General features: G+C 37.4%; 1 protein-coding gene across 1 annotated transcript in view; it reads left to right on the top strand.

Annotated features, from left to right (window-relative positions):
- The window catches only part of LOC124159203, a 34,499-nt gene that overhangs the window by 13,497 nt on the left and 3,374 nt on the right, over window positions 1–17,628 (top strand). Inside the window, exons 6-7 of the mRNA XM_046534851.1 lie at window positions 9,937–10,202; window positions 14,317–14,694. Of these exons, the coding sequence (XP_046390807.1) occupies window positions 9,937–10,202; window positions 14,317–14,694 (644 nt within the window). The remainder of the gene's footprint in view (window positions 1–9,936; window positions 10,203–14,316; window positions 14,695–17,628) is intronic.

Raw genomic sequence — 17,628 nt, forward strand, 5'->3', positions numbered from 1 at the left:
TGTTATGTAGATGCAAAAATTAAAGAGGATGTAATTTATGGCCTGTACTCTCCAATGTATTTACGTAGGAATATGGAGAACTATGAATCAAAAATAGGTCTTTCGGATGAGATGTGGTGCAAGCATTCTATCATGAATGAAAACCCGTTGCAGATTCTACTGAGAAACTGTATTTAGCTGAACACGATGCAATTCAATGTTTCACACCATTTTAAAATATGCCCTTAGGTCCTCTGTTCTGTCCATATATTCCAGCAGTATGTGGAGGGGAAGGGGTTGTTTTTAGGTGGTGGTTTGCTGTGGGATGTTGCTCTAGGATTAGGGTGAGGGATAGGGAGTGGTTCAGAGTGGTGACAGCTGAATAATTGAGGAAGATTCCTTAGGTGTGTCAATGAAGTCTCTGTGTTTCCCTTGGTGTACTCAGTCCTCTGGATACAGTGGGGTGTGGTGTGAGGAAATTGGAATGGGTTGATGGATTATGGAGGTGTTGTCTTAATGAAATTGGTTGGAAGGAGAAACCTGCTCAATGATTACCGTATATCTCCGAATATAGTCCCCCCCCGAATATAGTCCCCCCCCCCCCAATTTTGAGACTTCAGTTTTGGGAAAAATTTTAAAATGTAAAGGAAGGCAATTTTTCTGTGGTTAGCAAGTTAAGATTCTAGATTCGATAAAAAACTATTATTTTCTGTGAAGATTAAGAACAAATCTGTTCACATATTTTCCATCACTACAAAATATCTATACCTAAAACATGTTGTGATCCATTGCATGTATCAGTAATTTATAGTTCCTTAACCAGATGTAATGAAGAAATGAGAAATTTTTTTAAGTATCCAAGGCTATTGTATTTTTTAAACCTTCACAAATTATTAATATTTTTGATTTCCAAATGACTACAGACAATGTCAATATATAAGCTTTAACTTAAAGCCCATAAACAGTATTGCATTTGGCCCTGAAACTTCCTTAGATCCAGTGTAACACACCCATCAAGTCATCACAAATCCAAGTGACCTGAAGAATTTAGGAAATCTAAATAAAATTGTGTTAAATAAATTATAAATATTATAAAAATATTGCTATCAAATGCCTGCTAAGCAAAACAATTAAACTACAGGACTTACAAATATCAAAGTAATAAAATTAAGAAATAAACTTTTTCCAACAAACATTAAAACTGAAAAAAAATTATATCAATTTTCAATGCCTCGTCGCGAATCATTGCATAAGTTACACAAAGAGCTTCTGCTCCTCATTTGCGCACAAATTCGACGATATTTTCCTCTAATTCTTTGAATCTGCCGCATCGAGACCCCCGAAATGACTTCCGCGATGTATTAGCGCTTTGCTAGCGCTGTAAATACTATGATTTACGGCGTATTCTGCAACGGCTATTTTTAAATTGGCATCGAAACTCCGTCTTTGAAGGCCTCTAATCTGCGGCAGGATTGATCCTCATCTTTCTACTTGATCCATCACCTCACTGTTGAACGTAAAATTATTTTTAATAAAGAAAATATCGCGGAAATAATTGCGAAACGTTATGCGACTAATTTATCGATCCTATTTACCCTGACGAATTGAAGATATTCCTCAATAAATTGATTACACTTTCGATGCTGAGTCGCTGTATTTCGATCAAATGCAGTAATGCCGGCGCTTTTGGTTTAAAGTCGTCGATTATTGCGCCTTTTCAGAAACAAATGCATCACCTATTGCGCATTCTTGTTCTGTGAAAGCGGTAAAGGCAGTGGTTGTAAACACGAACCGCACGGACGTATAGTAGCTACGGACGCAATGAAATGCTAAATCGTCACGAAAGGTTCACTTTATCTGTTTATTTTTCGCAATTATTTAAATCGTGTAGTTATTAAATGAGCGACGGGTACATATACTATTGATTCAATTCCAGTGTTCGATTGATGTAATGATAGTGTGTGTTTAGTTTTCATTTTAATTATTTACTGTTTTGCGTCATTAAGTGATCAGTGTCGATTGAATTATTCTAACAATACTTTTCCAAGAAAAATTAGCGGCTACCCGATGGATTCCGTGAAAACGCATATTCGATATGCTATTTGAATCGGAATAATCGTATTTGTACAACATTTGTGGTAAAAATTGTCTTAATTTCCGGTAAAACGTGGCAGTATTTACTAATATCTCCGATTATAATCCTCATAAATATACTCAAATTGAAAGACTACGAGAACATTAGCCATTATGCCGTTATTTATTACTTTATGGTCACCTTTAGTATGCTAAATTGGATTACACTCGATTATAGTCCCCCCCCCTTACTTTTCCGCTGCCATTTTTGGAAAAAAAGGGGGGACTATATTCGGAGATATACGGTATTTCATTAGATGAAAACAAAGGGGGGGGGGAAGCATAAAAGGTTACTATCCCTATTATGTGGACTCTTTGATTGCCAGTGTATTTTCCTCCCTCCCTCATCGTCCAATACTCGTCTCTCTCTCAATCTTTGGTGTAGTCAGCATGTGCCTTGTTGAGATGTCCTTTGCTGAGGTGGGGGCATTTTTGGGAAAATTTCTTCTCCCTTCATGAGATGTGGTGGGAGTTGGTGAAAGGGATTCACTCTTTTGAGGAACTTCTTCAAGTAGTATGATCCCAGGGGTGTCTGTTGAATTTTCAATTGGCTGGAAACAGAGTGGGTGGTGTGAAAGAAGGACAAGGGCACATCACAAATCACAATGTGGTGTGAACACTTAGAAGTCTGTCATTGTGGTATACTCTCCTTCCCTCAATAACACTGGACGGCAAAAAATAATTTTTTCTCGAGCCCTGGTACCATTCCTGCTGATTCTTATGTACAATGACCTCCTGAATCCGAATATGACATCTGTTTTCCTCCATCACCCACCATTTTCAGGGGGAAGCCCCCCCTCGAATTTTCATCACTTTTGCAATAATTTGGAGGAATGAAAAGGATTATATCAGCATTTATATTTCTTATTAGGTTTTTGAGAGATGAAAAGTTCTAAAACATGATAATTAATGAAGAAGGATATGGTTCTTTCCCGGCGAATGCTGTTGATGAAATCTTCTCGGGAAATCAGCCGGGTGATGATGGCCATTGCTGCCAACGTTTCGATGGCCTTCTCTGCCATCGTCTTCAGGGCGAATTCCCAGGGGTGTCTGTCCTTTCATTCGCCCTGAAGACGATGGCAGAGAAGGCCATCGAAACGTTGGCAGCAATGGCCATCATCACCCGGCTGATTTCCCGAGAAGATTTCATCAAATGATAATTAATGGTAAGGATGTAGATTTGGGGGGATTAGTTTCCGTCAATGATTAAAAAAACGTATTAAAAATTATCAACCTTCCTTTTTTTCGCAATTTTTTCACTTATTTTCTTCATTTTTCAGCTCCCATTTCATCTTTTCCTACCCAAAATATCCCAGAATGATGGAAAAATATATCTAAAGCTCATATTAGCAATAATAAAAACATTTAAGAACACGGCATAGAAAAAATAATGAAAATTTGTGCTTACAGTTCAGAAGGTACGCTACCAAGCTGGCGCCCCTCAATACCACACGTGCATCAGCAAAGAGAAAAATAACAAATGTGAAGAACGATGAATAACATAAGTAATTTGATATTTGATTTCCCTTTATACATGTGAAAGTTTTCATCTAGCGATTCGATCGATGGATTTTTCCTCCTAATAGGAAAATCCACTAGAATCGCTGGAACATTAATTGCTTATGCTTGGTTTCGCTAATAGTAGGGCCCCCTTCGCATCTATAGCGTTGGGGTGTTTTCCCCTCGTCCCGTCCTTTTCCCAGAGGTGTCGACGGGCTCCTATCGCATATCCGAAGTTAGCACACCTTTATAGCCACTCCAGAGGCCTTTTCATGGACCGTAGGCTCCTTTCCTGCGTTCTCGGATCTAAAACTATTTCATCACTTCTCTAAAAGTTGGTAACATCGATTTGTTTAACCCCGACGAGGCGCCTAATAAGGGAGAAGTCGTCTCACTAAGCTTCCTTTATTACCTTCTACCATCTTCCGATTTATATTATCAAAGATAAACGACCTCCTAGCAGCATACGCGGAATGAATTTTGCTGTATTGGAGGTGTGGGAAGGGTAGAGCCGAGCGGGGAGGGGATCGGCCTGCGGCTCTTGAATCCGCGACGCTGCGTGGGCGTTGGAATATTATCTTCGCGGACTCAAATTAGGCATTTTGTGGCTAAACGGTGGCAGATACGTCAAAATGCATGAAATTTTTGCCCTATAGGGCGGTAACTCGGCAAAATCCATAAGAAATGACCATAAAATACTAAATTTTTCAAATTTCGACCTTCCCCCCCTAAATTGCATTTGAGCGAGGGTCAGGGGTTCACCTAGAGGTCTCAAATTTTTCAGGCCTTATTTTTGATCGGTCCCACAACTTTTTTTCATTGGGCCAGATGGATTTGAAAAAAATCGATTTTTACGATCCGCCCTAATGTACATGTCAAGATTTCTCGTGCCATGACTTCCCCTGAGTAATTACTCCCTCTCAACTACCATGGTGGTCGAGTGGTCAGAGGCCCTCGTCCAGGGACTTTTGCCATGTGCATATGTATGTGCATCCCAGGTTAGAGTCCTGGCATATGCTAATTTTTTTCTCTCTCATAATTTTAGAAATTACTGTTAAATGTCATTCCCATTTGTTAAATTTAATTACTTGGCGATTTTTTTATTTTCATGTTAATTTATGGATTTTAAATGGCACTCCGAATGGTGCCTAACCATGCGAATTTGAGAACGTATGTGAATAGTTACTTATAAATTTAAAGGTAATGTGCTACTCCTCGTCCCAGTCATTACCTCTTCATATATTTATAGCGTCTACTCTTCTCACCAAATAAACACCATTGACTATCATCACATTCAGTTACTGACCCTTGCCAGTTTCCCCTCCTACCCTTTATAGCCTGTCAAGTGAAACGACCTTGCATTCCAGCAGCCTGTTCAAGCCGTTCTGAAGTCTTCTTTGTCTATCTTTCGCACCTGTTTTCATACAGTTGGGCCTCAGTGCCTTATTCAGGCATTAGCAAGAGCCAGCTGTGGAGGGAGAAAATAACATCGGCATCCCGAACATAACTCTCACTATGTCTCCTTGTTAGACAACAAGGTGTAGGTAGACCTTGAACGTCAATCATATGTTGAATTATCACAATCATTTTGTTATGTGTGTGGGCTTAATGTATGACAGCTTGGATGTCAAGTTCAAAGATGTAGCAGTAGGTTATTCTTTGATTCATTTTCATATCTTAATTAAGAGCTGAGTAGAATCAAGCAAGGAAGTGCCATTTTATTTTGCTGTTATTGCTATTTTTCCCTGAATGTGGTTACAAAATATAAAATTTCAAATTTAAAAACACTATAAACTATTATTCATTCCATCAAGTCCCAAATCATGGAATAGATGTTGGTAGATATCTTTATCTTTATCTTTATTCATCCACGGCGAGGATTGGCCCTCGCGGATGCTGTATACAACACATTTATGAAAACATTCAATACAACGAAACATACAAAACATGTACATTGGATTAAAACATTAGAAACAAATACATTACAAAGATTACATTTAAATTTACATTTAAAATAAAAGAGAAGAAAAGTCCAGCTCAAAATACTCATGAATTGAGTACAGTGGATAATTGCACAGCCACTTTTCCAGCACATTTTTCAGTCTAGTGATGCTCACTGATCTGGCTTTGCTGGGTAATTTATTAAATAATTTTACTCCCAAATTGTCAGACTGGTTGTTGGTCTTAAACAGCCTACAGTAATTAGTATTTAGGCTATTTTTAGCCCTAGTGTCATGAGAGTGGATGGTGGATCGAATGGGGTAGGTATCTAAGTTATCTTTAATGTGCATAATGCTGCGAAACACAAAGAGGCTGTAGATGGTGAGGATATGAAAGTTTTTAAAAATTGGCCTGCAGTGGTCACGGGGCCCAGCACCACTCAGAATCCTCAATGCTTTTTTTTGCAGTTTTAGAATTTCTTTGGTTTCTTTTGCATGTCCCCAGAGTCGAACACCATAGGCAAGAATACTATGAAAAAAAGCAAAATAGGCTAATCTCATGTACTTTACATTGATACAGGTTTTAAGTTTCCTCAATAAGTACAAAACCCTAGAGAGTTTTTTGCTGACTAGGAAAACATGTGAATTCCCTGTCAATTTAGCGTCAATATTGAAGCCTAGAAGCCTGACAGGATCATTGTTTAGCTCAGTACTTTTAAGACAGCATGTAAGATGTTGTGTCTTACCATTGTTCAGAAAGAGATTATTGGCTGTAAACCAGAGTTGAGATTCTTCTATTGCCTTTTTTGTAAGAAGTCTGACTTGGCTAGGAGTATTGCATTTCTGCACCAGAGTGGTGTCATCTGCATATATCATGCAGTCCATAGAAAGATTGTAAGGTAGGTCATTGATTAGAATAAGGAACAAGAGAGGACCAAGGACGGACCCCTGAGGAACTCCATGTTTCACTGGAAGAAAATCAGATTGGTTACAATTTACTTGTACCATCTGCTTTCGATCAGTGAGGTAAGAGGTCATGAATTTCAGCTCACTGTTATGAAAGCCGTAGTATTGGAGTTTTTGCAGGAGGGTAGCATGATTGACGCAGTCAAAGGCAGAGGTTAAATCACAAAGTGTGAGTGAGACACATTGCTTGTCTTCAAATGCCCTTGATAAATTTTTTACCACTGACTCAACTGCCAATTCAGTGGATTTCCCCGGGCGAAATCCAAACTGGGAAGGGGTGAAGAGATTGTGTTTCTCAAAGTGTACTAGAATTTGTGTATAGGCAATAGTTTCTATTATTTTAGCGATCACTGATATAATGGTGATGGGCCTATAGCTGTTGGGAAGAGTAGTGTCTCCTTTTTTGAAGACAGGTATGACCTTAGAATATTTTAAGGAGTCTGGGAAGTATCCAGTGGAAAAACAGGCATTAATAATAATAGATAGAGGATGAGCTATAATATGTATTATGGACTTAATCAGATCATTGGAAAGCCCATTGATGTCACGACTGGTGGAGTTTTTAAATTTTTTTACTACATTGAAAATATCCCTCGTACTAATCCATTGCCACTGAAATTTAGGAGGGGATATCAGGTGTTTATTGAGTAGTGCTAAGGCATCACACCTGTTATTTGTGATTTTTGATAATGTGGTGTCCACGGAATTGACAAAGTGATTGTTGAAGGTATCGGGATCAATTGTAATAGGAGATCTGTTTATAGAAGTGCCTTTTTCCCTATTGATCACATTCCAGGCAGCTTTGAATTTATTAGAGGCACTATTAATGAAATCCATGTTCGCATTTTGTTTCGCTTTTATTGCCGCGAAATGATACTCCTTATTCAATCTTTTATACACTTGTTTCAAATCCTCAGTGGGTAGTCGCTTGTACTCATGATAGGCATGTAGTACACTTTCCCTGCGTATTTGGACCTCGGGATTGTTTGAGTGGCCACGTGATTTAAAGAATTTTCGGACTGGGACAGCTTTTCTGGGAAAGGATTCATTAAAAAGGGAGATTAAGGTTTCAAAGAACAAAGAGAAATTTGAATGACTGTCGTTGTGTGAGAGTAAGCTAGTCCAATCCACACCACCAAGCAGGCCTTTAAAGACTTCAAGGCCGTGAATGGTGATTGGACTTATGTACCTAGTGCTGGATTCCCTAGGTGGACTATTGTTAATTGCAATCAACTGAAAGAGTATGGCCATATGGTCTGCAACAAGAGGATCGATGACAGTAAGGTTATATGCATGAACATTAAGAGTGGTTATCACATTATCAATACATGAATTGTTCCTCGTGGGTTCACTGTTTACACAATAGAGGTTGAAAGATCTCAGGAGATTAGACAGTTGCCTGCTACTCTTAGAGGAATATCTCATATCAATGTTTAAATCAGCACCAATTACAATGTTAGCATTAAACTGCATTAAATGACATAGTACCTTTTCAAGCTGTTCAAGAAACTTTTCAGGGTCGCCATTAGGTGACCGATATAGGGAGAGAACAATGAGATTGTATACACACAGAATAACAGCTGTGATTTCGAAGTGCAGTTCAATGCAGTACCTAGTAGTATCGATTACTTTAAATTGAAGGTTCTTTGATAAAAATATGCACACACCACCATGTATATGATGAGAGCGACAGAAAATTGAGGCAAGATTGAAACCGTCCACCTGATAAAGGCTACCTTCATCAACATGAAGCCAATGCTCACTGATACACAGAATATCACAATTTACTGAGTTGAGAAATAGTTCTAATTTAATTATTTTATTTCGGAGACATTGTACATTCAGGACAGCAAGATTAATGAGTTCCCTACCAGATGTTGGTTCAAGAGGAGCACTTCTTGTGATCACCAAGTTGGGATTCCCTAGTCACAAAACACACTTAATTATTTCTGAGCACAGATGATTTTTCCCTTTACTGTTCAAATGAAGACCATGACAAGTGTAGAATGAACGGTCAAGGCTATTTGTATCAATCATTGTTACATGATCGAAGTTGGTACTAAGTTTTAGCAGATCCTCATTTACCTTTTTAGTCTCAACATTGATACATGAGGTAGCAGGAAGGTCATGGCGATGAGGAATGTTGGCAATTATTACGTTGGTATTTGAAAGCTTTGACATCAGATTACTCATGGTGTGAACAACAACTTTACCCTTATTGAGGTACACATCGTTCGTGCCGGCCATGATGATTATGTGGTCATTTTTGGTGAGGTTATGTGAGATCTTTTCACAGGAGTTCGTGATCTCTTTGATCCCGGCGTTCGGCATCACTACACCACAAGTATTGTACACTTTACTAACCTCGGTTGCTGCAATTTTAGCCGAAATACCACGGCCATGGCTGTCCGAATACAGCAGAATAGATTTCAGCTTCACTTTTACGCGATGAAGACACTTGTTTACATTTTTGGGGGGTACAGGAACAGGATGGTCTTCACAATGTTGCACATCACTGTTTTCAGGGAGTTGATTTAACAATTCAAATTTGTTACGCAGCGGCAACAAGGGTGGAGAAGGAGCTGTTTTCCTCGTTGAGTTCACACGCCAGTTGCCCTGTTGAATCCACTCGTCGTCCATCTCCACGGGACTTTTGGCAATATATGATATAGGCAGACTTTTGATATAGGCAGGCCACTATAATGGTGAAAGAAATGGCTGCATTCATGCTATGATATGTTGTTAGTCATGTTAACCCATGTTCCAAGGATTACTTTAGTAAAAGATATTCAATGAATTGAATTTAATCCCCATACCTAATTGGAGCTTACTTTTTATACAATCCTCATAACAGCTTATATGTACTGTTTTACTCATATGGGAAGATTGTAAGTGTAATCATCATGGAGTGATTTTCTTCTGAAGTCTCTTATTTTTAAGACAAATAGAGTATGTAGTTAGGTACCAAAGATTCTGGCATGGTTGGTTTTTTTTAACCGTACTTTTTATTAAAATTTAAAAATATTAGGAGTAGAGTAATTTAATTACTGAAATGGTCCTGCCCACTTTATTGTATGCCTACCTAGTATGCACATTGAATGATGCTCAATTACGTAACCATGTGGAATATGTTCACTCAGATTTTTGAGGCATGATGCTTTCAAGTTAGACTGACCCATACACTTCACTGATATCAAGAGGATAGATCATTTCTCAAAATGGAACCCTGTAAAAGATATATAGCCAACTTTTTGATCTCTCATAAAGTATTATTTAGGGTAAGTTCTCTTGTAATGCTTAGATATGATCCATCTTTTTTATCTATATTTTTGGGCTTCCACCTCCATTATAATGGATTGTTAGCACTCAATTGCTATGAAAATGGTGTTACATATTATTCATATTTTCATTTTGCTAGGTGACTCCTCTGGGACTGGAATCAGCACTGCGCCACCTGCCATATCTTCAACATTTGAATCATCCAAAATTGGTCTCAGTACTGAACAACATGCATCGTAGTGATTGGAAAGCTGGGGCAACAATACCTCAGTATCACCTCCGATCTCTTGTGGCAGATTATCGCTCGGGAAGTAGCTCCCCATCAGGGACTTCAGTGGATGTCTCATTGTCAGTGGCTGCTGACACATGCCCTTGTGTTACAGAAGCTCATTTATTGTCATACAGGTAACTTAATTCCTTCACATGAAAGTACCATATGGTTATTTTATTCTTTACTGAGGTCTTCTTTGGTTTTGAGTGATTGATTCCTATTAAGTTACAATTTTCCATTTGATATATTACAATTTTTACTTGTCATCAGTAATAAGATTTCTGGTAACTAACATTGTGTGAATTACTAATTATGATTTTGGCATTGCTACATCAATGCCAAAATCATAATTAGTACTCATCAATACATTATCAACATTATTGTAAATGATTCATTATTATGAAGCTGAGTTATAGTCCTGACAAGAGGAGAGTCTATTGTATATAATTTCATGATTAAATTATTTACATTGTACAGTAGAAGCCCAGTTTAACGAGTGCTCATAATACCTCCGAAATGACTCACTAAACCAAGCGCTCCCTGTATCCGAAGGTGTTGAAATAACCCACCAAAGTCTCATAAATGTTTGAATTTACAGTTTTTCTTTTGTTTCCGTGGTATTTAACAAAGTTAAACAGGTTAAGAGTTATTATCAGGCGAAATCTAGTTGAGTATCAGCATATTTAAAGAAAGAAACTTTCAATTTCATAAAATACAGTGAACCATATTAAAGTGAGTAATGGGCTATTGTGAGACCCCCACTATTATGAGAGATAGCCAAAGCACCATCAATTGACCCTGTGATTAGCATGTAAAAAAAATTCATTTTCACGAGGCCCTTTTGGTGTTGGCACTCGCCATAGCGAGAGTTTCCATCGCCAGAAAACCTTCACCCTAATCTCTGTAATTGCTGGCAATCTGTTAGAAATGAAGTCAACATGGAGAGCTCAGTCTCAAATTCATTTGGTAATATGTTGTTTGATAAATAAGTAGTTCATTTTGGTGAAAATATTGTGACATTAACATTTGAGAATGCTTCATCTTCTTTTGTTCCTTGGACGGCAGAAAGCAGTCGACAGCATACCCGCAGGTCCGTGAGATGCGTGAATAGGTGCATTTGAACGTAGACACCCTGGCCAAAAAATGCAAAACACGTTTATGCGAAAAAATTAAAATAATGGAGCAATCCAAGAGTGGCATTATTTATTTATCTTCCTATTCGCTCTTCACAATTAAAAAAAAAAAACGCCCCAGGAATGCGGAACATGAAGAGTTAGAAGGATCTTTGTTCGGGTGGTTTTGTCCACTTCAATCTGTTGGAACTACTGAAAAAGGGGCTATGCTCAAGGCTAAAGCAAAATATTTCAGTGATAGATTAAGAATCGATAACTTCAAATGTTCAAAAGGTTGGTTATACTAATTTAAAGCACAAAAGCATTATCTTCCTTCATGTTTGCTAGTGATGCCTGCGATATAAACATGTTATTTGATATAACACAGATGAGGGGGAACTCTTTTGCAACCTACTCCCCGACAAAACCCTTGCAGTATGGGGTGTTTCTTGCAATGATGCTTCTAGAGGCAGATAATGCACTGTTAGCAATGACATATGTGGAAAGCTAGTGCTGCACTTCTCGTTTATTTAATTTAAAAAATTCTGCATTCTTTTTCATTTTTCGCCGTCATTATTGCAAATTTTTAATCAATAGGTTCATATTTGTAAGTTTTGTTGGCTTTTGGGTCCATCAGATACATTTAATTTCTTTGTTGCATTAATATTGTTAATATCATTATTTTTGTTTTTTACCCATGCATATAGTTAGTCGCAGTTTCTTGCAGATTGCTAAAAGTGACATCAGAGTAATATCTGCCTTATATTTTTCATGAAATAATATCAATTGAATATGTTTTCTTATATTACCAAATGCTTAGGAGACTGTTTAGTGTAGATAATGACGATATTACATTGGATGAAAGAATAGGTGTTCCGAGGCAGGATCGTTCCATCACCTTCCACCATTTTCGTCTGCAGAAACAAATGGACGTGTTATTTCACATAACTTTCGTGGAACATACAGGAACAATAAGCATGCACCAAAGGAAGCATTTGAGGCATTTAATAACCATGATACAGTTTTATCAGTAATTGTTTAAATTTCCAGTGGAAAATACAAAAATAATAGAATTATCATGTAAATGCACTTAATACATAGAAAAATGGCTTCATCGGTTGTGCATTGAGATAATGATCGAAAAAGCAATGCTTCGCATTATTTTTATTCCATACATTGCTTAAAAACTGAATGGCCTGTTAGTTATTAAGGTGAAGAAATTTAGTGGCTCATAAAACATCGCCTTTCGTCTGGATTTATGCTTAAGTTTATCTGATAGAAATGTCTCCGTCGCCACACCAATCCTGTTCTTATCTTTGTGTTGACAATAGGTTTATCAGCTATTATTTGCTCCACCTCAGGTACAGCGACAATTTGCAATAATGAGTTTTTATTTGAGCACGGTGAGGTCTCATATTATCGAGGTTGTTCTATATTGATTCCCCCAGTATCGGTAATTTTATTCCGTCTTATATTTTTTGATCGCCGAAGAAAGCTGTAAAAACAGTTTACCTATGTATTCAGAATCCACATGTTTGGTATGTGGGGGAAGTTTTTGGATAATTTTCCAAATACATCATGCCATCAATATTAGTTTTGTCGAGTTTTCGAATGTTTAACCAGTAAATCAGTTAGTTGAGAAAATTGATCGAAATGTTTGCTGAAATACAGAATGATTCAGTGGTCAAAGATATTTCTCCCCATTGGAGATGTAGTCAGCTTTCGTCTTTAATATTGCACCGTTTATGGGCAGTCCTGCAGACCTTTGTTGACAAAACCACTTGAATAGTGCAAATTCCATCTCTGGATGTTCCCCTTGCCACAAATATTTTTGGCTGCTAGGTGTTCCTAGTTTGGTCACTGCTGGACAAATTTTATCTTTGCTCTTTAATATTGTGAACAATGTAAATGGCAAGACACCAAACCGCCTCCCGATATCAGTGTTTGAAGTCCTGCTACTTCTGCATTCGTCTGTAATTTCAATTTTGATTTTAAGGTCCAAAGATTTACGTTTCCCCGGACATAATGCACTCGTGCAAACCACCTGACACCACTACACCCCTGAGACTGAGTAAACTCTGCCGCTCCAAGCGAGTTAACTCCACCCCTTACCCACACCCCAACCATTGCCGTGTGATTGGGCGCATTCAGTCCATGGGATGGTAGAAGTTTTTCGATTTCTCTCCTCTGCTGAATGCTGAGGCCCCGTCAGCCCTCTGCCTTTAATCGTGCTCAAAGAATCGGGTGAATTCAATTCACCTTTGTATAGTCTTAAATTTTTTTGGAGAGTGATTGCAATGATCTAAATATTTTACTTATGCTTATGGTGCTGAGTCGTCACTAGCTAACCTAAGCTTGATTGCTATTTTACTATCTTGGTAATAACTGTGATTTTCCTTCACGGCAATAGCTGATGATGTCTTGATCAAACCGCATTCCTTATCATAAATGAAATATCAAAATATAGATAGCTGGATTGCATACAGCAACAAGTAAAGTTGCTCTAACTTTTGGTCAGTCAAAAGTCAATGTAAGGGCGCTAATCTCACTATGACAGTGATGTGATTTCCACTTCCATACGTAACATGGGAAGAGATGGAGGGGGTTTCACTGCAATATAAGTTCCTGTGCTTAAGACGTAGTGTGTTAGCGACAAAGCCAGCCAAAGAGGATGGGGGAACTAACTCCCTCTCCCAATGTCACCATCCTCCCATTCCCCTCCCTCGGATAACTGTGCCTGACAAAAGAATATAAGCACGTAGAGCGCACTCAAGACCGTAAATTACATAAATGCTTGGACGTAACTGGCTTTAGGTGTTGTAGATCTGACACACATCTTGTATTTTTTTGTTTAATGATAATAGTTGATGGTTGCTCAGGGGTGCATCGCCCTCAAGAAATATCTGTCATAATACAAAGTGGACTCAGGGGAAGGAACTATTCTTGCTAAATCCGAATTATTAACTTGTAAAACATAGGCCGTTTGGTGGTACAAAGACTATCACTCACTAAAATGCAATTCTCGTAAAATGCCGTACTTGCTAAAACGGGCTTCCACTTAACGTGGATCAATCATCTCAATCTCCGAAGTGCCAATAAAGATTTTTGTTTCAATAGTGCTTGTTATGTATTTCAGATATAAAGATAATCCAGATGATCTTCTATCGTTTTCAAAACTCAAGAACTTGAGTGCACTCAATATGACTATAGATGATACAGGAGATGAAAATCACCCTGGAAAAATGGACTATTTCTCCCATGCAGTAGCTCCAGTGTTGCAAGCCTGTGGAAGATCACTAACTGTCATTACCTTTGGTGAATTTCCTCCTGGTGTTGATGTTGGAGTCATTGGCATCTGCTGTCCATCTCTGCGAGAGCTCAACCTAGCTTTTAATAGAGGATACAAAAATATGTCTTCCAGACTGTCTACATTCCATGGAACACCCTTCTCTTCTTTGAAAAAGCTCAACTTAGTATGCATGTGCTCTAACCTTACGACCTTACATGACTTGAGGTAAGTGTGCTAAGTATGTAATGTCATTGATTTCCATTTTACTATGGAATGTAATAGCATAAAAATTCTTTTCTCCTTCAAATCATCAAAAGTAATCTTAGCATAGTAATAACAATAACTTCTTTTGATTTGAGGTCTGAGTGAGCAGTATATAAGCATGATAAAGTGTGGAGTTCAGGAAGTTTAAGTTACTCATTTTTGAAAAAAAAAACTGATAATGGTAGTTATTTTTTGTTCTTCTCGGTTACTGCTCTGCTCTTTCTATGTAAATTTTATAGAGAGTTGATAAATATTTTTTCAGTTTTTGATTCAATAAGACAATAAAGGAAATATGACCCATCCAATAAACTTGTTGTGTCACTGGTAGACATAATATCTAGGGATGTGCGAATAGTATCCGCGAATACTTCGAATACTAGAAATTATTCGATATTTGAGATCTTGAATAATTATGGTAAAAGTACGATCTCGAATACTTCGAATTTCGCGCCATACACTGTCGAACGCACGTCGTTGGTAGTTGACTCGGAAACAACATAGAGGACTCTTATCGTTTAGTGCATGCAGTGCCGTTTTAGGCAAGTTGACGAACAATATCAAAATCGAGGAAAAGAGTGGTGAACAGATATTGTTCGATGTGGGGAACCGAAAATGATCGGGGGAAAATCCGAAAATTTTGGCAGCTCAAGTTGATTTTTAAAATGTATTTGGTTTAAACCTATTTATTTATATATATTATTTATTTGACATTTATCCCTTTTACTGCCAGCCCATTTCAGATGGGATGTACGAAGACTGCCAAGGTTATTTTCCGGAATTAGCCACATTTCAGATTTAAAAATTTTTCAACTACTTGATTTTATTTTATAAGTCTAGATTTTTTCCCAATTCTCAAGATATATATACATCTTATAACCATGGATAGATTATGGGGGTTTACATAAATTACAGCCGTTGAAAAGGCCACAATCACAAAAAAAAGTGAAATAATTCGGGCCGATAAATCAAATGGCAATTTTCACTCAATCAGCGAGGACCGATACATCGGCCTGGTGGCAGTAAAAGGGTTAATATGCTTTGTGCAAGTCTAGTATTCGAGGTATTCGAAAATTGAGATAATTGAGTATTCAAGCTATGATTTTCTATTCGAATTTGATATTAGAGTTCGAGAAATCTGCTATTCGACCCATCTCTAATAATATCCATTTAAATGAGCCAAGAAGCAGAATAAATAAGGCATTAATTGATGCAGCCACATGCTAGACACGAATCACCTGATTGTCAAGGAAATTTAGTTTCCCGTACTCTTTTTGCTGTCCTTGGTAAAGAAGTGTTAGTTGTTTTATCATTGCAAATTTGTCATTCTGTATCATTATGTTGGATTATATGATTTTTTCTTGTGCATTTACTGCGTACTTGTTCTATTTTTCTTTGTTGGTTTTGATGCTACGCTTTATAAGATTTGCATTGCAAGGAGCTATCCGTAAGGGAAAAGGGGAAATTATCTAGTAATTGCACAGAAAATAATCATTTAATGCGACATAAATTGAAATAATGACAAAGTTGTGATTGGATATCGGTATATTCAAGACAAACTATTTGCAGTGGGTAACCAATTACAACAAAATGAGTAGGAGAATCTAAATTTCCTAGAGAAGCAGAAGTGGTGCCATAAACTTTGCCTTAAAACCTTTAAAAGTGAAAGTACCTACATATGTATCTTTTTAAGTACCATTTACTGCATTACATGTTTACAATGTGTGTTGCGTATTTCCAAGGATGTACCCATGTCAATGGATACTTGGTTGTCAATTTTTTATTTGATTCCAATTGATTAACTCATTACATATTTAGTGAATTTAATGGCCGAAGTAGGGACTTTGAAATTTTGAAAATATGTTTTTTTGTGAATTTTATCATAAGACCATTAAAGTTGTTATATTGATACTTGAAGGCTAGATTAGTTTAAACTTGCAATTGATAATGTTGGAAAAATTTTATTAAGTTTTGCTAATAACTTTTTATTTGCAAAATTAAAGAGATTTTAGCTGTTACCACAATATTTTAGCAGAATTTAGAATAATAACTGAATGCAAGATGTAGTGAAGGAAAAACTTTTCACTATCTTCAGTCTGATAGTGCATGTGACCAGATATCTGGGTGTGTTCCTAGATGGTGTTTGTGGGGGGGGGGGGGGGTTGGGGTGTATTGGTCGCACTGGGAATTTGTCTTGCATTGTACAAATTTCATTCTTAGGCCTTCCACGTAATCTATGACTGATGGGTATTAATTGCTCCTTGTGTCTGCAAAAAGAGTTATTTTAGGATAAATTATCGAGTTCAATGACTGATTTCAAGCTGAAGTATTTACGTTGCTATGAGATGACTACAGAGTGATGGCAATTACACTGCAGCATGGTAATTTACACTAATGGCATAGGGATGGTTGGAGCATTGCTGACATTTCAATGAGGTAAAAAGTAATCGCTAATTCTTCATACTGCAGCACGCAATTTGTCCCGGATGAAATTTTGAAAAATAACTTGGGCCAGGCAACTTTGTCATTTCAAACAAGGCTTGGCATTTCCATCATGGTAGGAAGGTTTCTAGGAAAGAGAAGTCTCAGTAAGCAGTTGTTTACAATTGTTATTATTTTTGCATAAAACAGTGTCACCACCCATCTATAGTTCAATGATACGTACTGCTAATCAGAAAACTAGGTGTTAAGGTCCAGAAGAGTCAGTATATTTTATTGCTATAAAGTCATTGCAACTGTTAAATACATTTTTTCTTTTAACTCCTCTTTCATGAAATTTGAGCTCATTTAGAACATTAATCTGCATTTTTACAGCTTTTCCTCAACTACATATTTTTAACACTTTTCAGGGTTCCTACATCATTTTGCTTTGAATTCGCACTATCAAGGGGATATGCC

The sequence above is a fragment of the Ischnura elegans genome, chromosome 5 (genome assembly GCF_921293095.1).
Source record: "Ischnura elegans chromosome 5, ioIscEleg1.1, whole genome shotgun sequence".
NCBI lineage: Eukaryota > Metazoa > Arthropoda > Insecta > Odonata > Coenagrionidae > Ischnura > Ischnura elegans.